Raw genomic sequence first — 6,138 nt, 5'->3', positions numbered from 1 at the left:
AACTGTGATGCAACAATCCAAAAATATATAGTTTACTATTTAAAGTATACTACATATAAATGCAATAATAGTAATCTATTAATTCGTCTAGAAATATAAACGTTGATTACGAGACATTCTAAATGTCAAAGAATAATATATTTAAAAAATTCTTTTATTTAGAACTTAAAAAAGAATACATTTGAAAATGGGTAAATATATTCTACAAATAAAGCTAGACAGATATTGTGCACATACAGTATACTGTATATGTCTATATAAAATTTATAAGACTTACTTATACTTACATATATATATATATATACATATCATACTCATATAATAGTATAATATTATATTACAATATTCACAAATTCCCAGTATATAAGTAGATCTTACTTGCGAGCGCGCAATTTCAATAACTCGAAAGAAGAAATCGTAAAAAATCTAAAACTTTCTATTATGTTTTTATATTTATGTGGAAAATTGTTCATTTCTACCATCGTTAAATGTTCCATGAATGATTAAATAAAAGTTAGCCAATATTCTGAAAGATTTTGTTAAACGTGAGAAATAACGTTCAAGATAAGAGAACGCATTACAGACAAGGAGATACGGTCCTGAATTCAACCGTAAACCGCCTGTCTGGTTGAGCACGCACCCGCGTCCCTCAAAGGAGAAGAAGTAACAAAGACAGATGGTGCTCGTATGTTGGCTCGCAGAAACCTGTTCCTTCAGAACTTTTCCGTTTTCTTAATTTTTGTTCGTTCAAATTCCGTCTGCATCGAAAAATAGTTTTATTTCTGATCATAATCGATAACTGCCAATCCATAAAGTATTCTTAAACAACAATCATTTCGCTTACCGTACTATTACTCATATTTCTTTTTTCGCTTTGTTTCCTCTCTCTCTTTCACCTCCTCTTTTTCTATCTCTCATTACTTAGCTGTCTGCACTCTCCACAGACAATGCATTTTTTGCTCGACTCCAGACCCATTGTCGTGGGAGGTTGGAATTTTAACGTAGAAAAATTTGTACAAATAAATATATGTACATTTACTCAAAATCTAAAGCGAACTTGATACTTTTGGCATTAACACGCCTTGAACAGCCAATATTATGTGTAACATATATTGTAAAGGAGAATATCGCAGCTCACATCAATTACATTCCTGATCAATAAGAAATTTAACGAGTTATTATAAATCAAATTAATATTATTATTAACAATTTTTCTCCAATATTTTTTACATTTATTTTTTAAAAAACATGAAGTTTGAAAAACCATTCGGCGAGAAATGTTTAATATTACTTTAGAAAACTATTTCCCACGTTAACGAATCGAAAACCTTGAACTGCGTGCAGACATCGCAGAAATTTTCTCAGGAACCAGTACAGTCGTATTAAAGCATGAGGCGGACCCCCAGCAAGTTGTCTCTTCAAAATACTTGTTTAGCTATGAGAAATTCTCCTTTTTTCGCATCCCAAATAAATAGGGATGAACCTGCATTGGAATAATGGCATAGCAAGCAGAGTACTTAGTCCATACTCTGGAGAGTCAAACCCTTAGAGGGGTCGTTGGACCAAGATGCTATACAAATTATCATAATAAAAAAATATTTAAATGTAATCTTATACTAAGCTTTAGTTTATCTTTTCTGCCCCTTTTCTTTCCTTTCCTTGTTTTCTTTTCTCTCAAATTGTTTTAAAATATTTTTTATCATGTTATAAATAGCTTACATTTTGCACTTTTTTATCGTAAGGATACAAATTACGTTCATAATGAGTTAGTAAGAAATTATTTAAAATTAAAACTATTAACAAATCTACTAAAGGTGATACACTCCAATAAACATTAATTATTATACTCTGATTTTTTATACTTATTGTTAGAGCAATTTCAAATAATGGCGGTTGGATCATCTGAAAGATGATTTAAACAACGAAAGTTAACTCTAATTTGGTATAGAAGCGATGACGTCAGAACTCAGGCATTATGTAGTAGCATAGCTTTCCTATGAAGCATGCTCTCTACTGAGTTGGGTATATTTATGCTTGTCTCAATCCTCAATGTAGTTTCGTGTAGGATGTGAATGAACGTTGTTTATACGTGAAAGAACCTACGTGGTTTTTACTATTCTAATTGCATTCTACTATTTTCCATTTTACAATGAACCAATATAGTACGATATCGTTATAGAAACCCCAACATACATATCTATTAGAAGATGGAAATTATCAGTTTGAAAATATATACGACAGTGATCGTAAGCTTTTATTGTTTGGGCGTTGTCGGACAATATGAATGGCAAGCCAGAGATGCATTTAACGAAATTCGTTTAAAAATGGACAAGATCAACGAAGAAAATTGCCCTATTCAACATCTTGGAGACCTCTATCTACCGGAAGACACAGTCTCTCATTTACCTGACATCAAAGATATCAATATTAATCCTGTGTTTCCAAATAGAACTGCTTTATTACATCTTCATAACATGGCTCTTAGTAGATCATTTTTTTGGAGTTATATTTTACAATCCAGATTCATACGACCTGCTATCAATGATACATATGATCCAGGCATGATGTATTATTTCTTGTCAACAGTCGCCGATGTTTCTGCAAATCCACATATAAATGCTTCTGCTATATATTTTTCACCAAATATGTCTTATTCGTCATCGTATCGAGGCTTTTTTAACAAAACTATGCCTAGATTTGCTCCACGAACGTTTAGAGCTGACGATTTTAACGATCCTATACATTTAGAAAGAATGTCCACAAGAAATACATTTAACGTACAAGATCTTGGTGCATTTGCCAGTGGTAGCCTTAGCGAAGATTATACAACAGATTATTACCGTATAAATGAATGGTAAACAGAAACTTGATTAATACTTGTATATGCTCTACAATTAATTATACATTATTCTATATTGTCAACTTTATTCATCTAGGTACAAAAAGTGGTTACCAGATAATGTTGACAAAAGGCACGATACTAAAACTACTTATCAAGTTGAAATTAGATATGCTAACAACACTAATGAAACATTTACATTTCATGGACCGCGTGGTACTATTATAAAAATTAATGGATTAAAACAAACAAAACTATGCTATGTTAATTTTTTTCTTTCTTCATTTTATATAGGTGCGGATGAATATCCTGGGCCAGTAAGATGGACCAGACCATATTACGATTGTGGAAGATCAAATCGATGGCTCGTAGCAGCAGTTGTACCTATCGCAGATATTTATCCAAGACATACAGGATTCAGACATATCGAATATCCAACGTATATATTTGTATATTGTCTGAATTGGACCAATTTGTTTCAACTCTATTTTAAACTACTTACCTTTGTTTCAGCTATACTGCCATATCAGTCATTGAAATGGATTTCGAACGAATAGATATAAATCAGTGCCCAAAGGGAAAAGGAAATAGTGGTCCAAATAAATTTGCAGATACTGCTAGATGTAAAACAGAAACTACCGAGGTACTAAGCATAAAGAGACTACTGTATATTTAATATTGATCAAAAAACTTGTTCTTTCTCTAGTCTAACTTGTATATCTTTATGTAGTGTGAACCATTACATGGCTGGGGTTTTCGAAGAGGAGGATATCAATGTAGATGTAAACCAGGTTTCAGATTGCCAAATGTAGTACGACGTCCATATTTAGGTGAAATTATAGAAAGAGCGACTCAAGAACAATATTATAATGGGTTCGATTGCTCCCGAATAGGATGTAAGCTTCGGTGGTTTTACCGTCTTTACTTTACTTTCTTTCCTCATTATATTCTATATTGTTCATAATATCATACTTTTTTAACTCATAGGGATTCATAAGATGCCTGTACAATGGGAGAAGGCAAAACCAGATGTTAGAGAAAAATACCTTGAGCAGTTTTATCATTACAGAAATTATTCCATTGGACCAGAAGCATTAAGATCCGAACAAATTAATATCGACCAAACTCTTAAATTTATTTTAAGTATCAATTCAAAAACTTGCAAGAGGTCTGCTAAGAAATCTTTGTATTCTTACGCTTTTGTTCCTTTTTTTTTTAAAGTAATTTTGTAAGTAAAACGATAAAAATTATCTTGTTTATATCATTTCAAATTACAGTTACACAGAAGAAGATTTAACGTTACTTGGAGATATAGCCTTTGGAGCCAAAGAATTTTTTGAAAATGAAGCAAAAATGGCAACTAGATTAGCAAACTTTATTAGTGCATTCCTACAAACTTCTGATTCTCATGAAGTTTATTCGGGTAAAAGAGTAGCAGATAGGCCACTTACTGAAGATCAAATGATTGGAGAGACATTAGCTTTAGTTCTTGGAGACACTAAAATATATTCTGCTGAAATGTTATGGGATCGTAATAAATTCACAAATAGAACCTTCTTTGCTCCATATGCTTATAAAACTGAATTAAATACTCGAAAATTTAAAGTTGAAGATTTAGCCAGACTCGATGATCCAGGTAAAATTGGAATTGAGTTGAACAATATCATTGCTATTAAAATATGATTATTCTAAAGATATCTTTTTATGTTATAGATAATGTTTATACAAAAAAAAATTATTTTAAATTGCTAAAACAACGATGGGCAACAAATTTCGATGAATTGGAAAAGTATTACATGAAGATAAAGATTAGATACAATGAAACTGGCGAATACCTTAAAAAGTATGAGCATTATCCCAATTCTTACAGGTAATTATTATTAAAAAAAAAGAAATTAGATCATTTAATAAACATATAAGAATACTCTACTCATAGTATTAAAAATGAAAAAAAATCGATCTCGTAAATAAAATTGATTTTAATGTCTGGGAATACATATTCGTTTGTATAGGGCAGCAAACCTGAATCACGGACATTGGACAACTCCGTACTTTGATTGCAACGGCAAAGTGAAGAAATGGGTAATTACCTATGCATCCCCATTTTTTGGCCTGGACAGCTTGAAAAAGAAACTGGAATTCAAGTAAGTATATTTCTATCCACATGGACAACCAAGTAAGGTATAGTATATGCATGAGAAATCGAATGTGAGATAGTCCAGAAGGATAGAAAACCTGTTTGGGTTCAAAGAGAGAAGATCAAAAAAGAAAGATCATACATTTTATATTAAAATCTTTACAGAGGTATTGTGGCTGTTACCATGGATCTACTTCAACTTGATATCAATCAATGTGACGATGTGTTTCACGCTCCAAACGCGTTTAAGGGTACTCACAAGTGTGATAAGAAAACTTCATACGTAAGAGATGTTATTTACTCTTAAATTAAATATTTATTTAATATTCCCACAGTATATGTATGTGTATGTATGTGTGCAGGCGTATGTATATATATTTATCTTTGTGTTAATATATGTGTATATAGTGCGTGCCAATTCTTGGAAGAGGCTTTGAAACAGGCGGATACAAATGTGAATGTAAGCAAGGTTTTGAATATCCATTCGAAGACTTAATCACATACTATGATGGCCAATTAGTAGAAGCTGAATTTAATAATTTAGTTAACGATGAAAAAACTAGGTAATTGACATTATATGAATCGATATAATTATAATTTTAATATATGATTGTTTGTAACATAACTGGTGACTTAACATAAACATTTATTTCGCAGATACGATATGTTCAAATGTCGATTAGCTGCTGCCACGTCGATTCAAGTCAATTGGATATTATTATTGGTATCGATAATATTGTATCATTTTATAGGAGGTAATTACCTCGTAGTAGTCTCGTAATAATGCGACGCACTATTATATTAATCATCAAGATATGATTTTAAGAATATAATCCGTCCACTAATGTAGAATGAAATCCGTCCATTCGGATAGTACAATCGGGCAAGGGGTGACGAATTTTCAAATTCAATTTTCTTGAAAACGAAATTTCAAACGGAAAAGATTTTCTTTTTCAACATATTTTTCCTTATACAATCTATATACCTCCTGCCTGTTTATATTACCCGACCTAAAACACTCTGTATAATATCGATTATTGTACTGTTGTACTACCTTTTTGAGAGCACTTTTGCTTGTTTTGTTGTTATAGTTATTATTATTAATTCGCAGAATATTGGTAATGAAATGAAACTCTGTGAAGTTTTCAACAAATGATTCTAT

At 31.4% G+C, this 6,138-nt stretch overlaps 1 protein-coding gene across 1 annotated transcript; it reads left to right on the top strand.

Moving 5' to 3' along the window:
• Window positions 1–2,027: 2,027 nt before the first annotated feature.
• Window positions 2,028–5,904, top strand: LOC138182153 (uncharacterized). Its single transcript, XM_069117770.1, has 12 exons — window positions 2,028–2,854; window positions 2,937–3,055; window positions 3,134–3,278; window positions 3,353–3,482; window positions 3,570–3,735; window positions 3,827–4,007; window positions 4,117–4,475; window positions 4,553–4,709; window positions 4,852–4,983; window positions 5,142–5,259; window positions 5,385–5,539; window positions 5,634–5,904. The coding sequence occupies exons 1-12, from the start codon at window positions 2,208–2,210 to the stop codon at window positions 5,755–5,757; spliced, it is 2,433 nt and encodes an 810-aa protein (XP_068973871.1). The 5' UTR covers window positions 2,028–2,207; the 3' UTR covers window positions 5,758–5,904.
• Window positions 5,905–6,138: the final 234 nt, after the last annotated feature.

Source organism: Bombus flavifrons, chromosome 7 (genome assembly GCF_040668555.2).
Source record: "Bombus flavifrons isolate JBK064 chromosome 7, iyBomFlav1_principal, whole genome shotgun sequence".
Classification (NCBI taxonomy): domain Eukaryota; kingdom Metazoa; phylum Arthropoda; class Insecta; order Hymenoptera; family Apidae; genus Bombus; species Bombus flavifrons.
Note: the sequence above shows the minus strand (reverse complement) of the source record. Positions and strands in the feature narration are given on the sequence as shown.

Coding starts and splice junctions, on each gene's coding strand:
- LOC138182153 (XM_069117770.1), top strand. CDS start 2,208: ATGGAAATTATCAGTTTGAAAATATATACGACAGTGATCGTAAGCTTT. Junction 4,476..4,552: donor AGCCAGACTCGATGATCCAG/GTAAAATTGGAA, acceptor TTTATGTTATAG/ATAATGTTTATACAAAAAAA. Junction 4,984..5,141: donor AAAAAGAAACTGGAATTCAA/GTAAGTATATTT, acceptor AAATCTTTACAG/AGGTATTGTGGCTGTTACCA.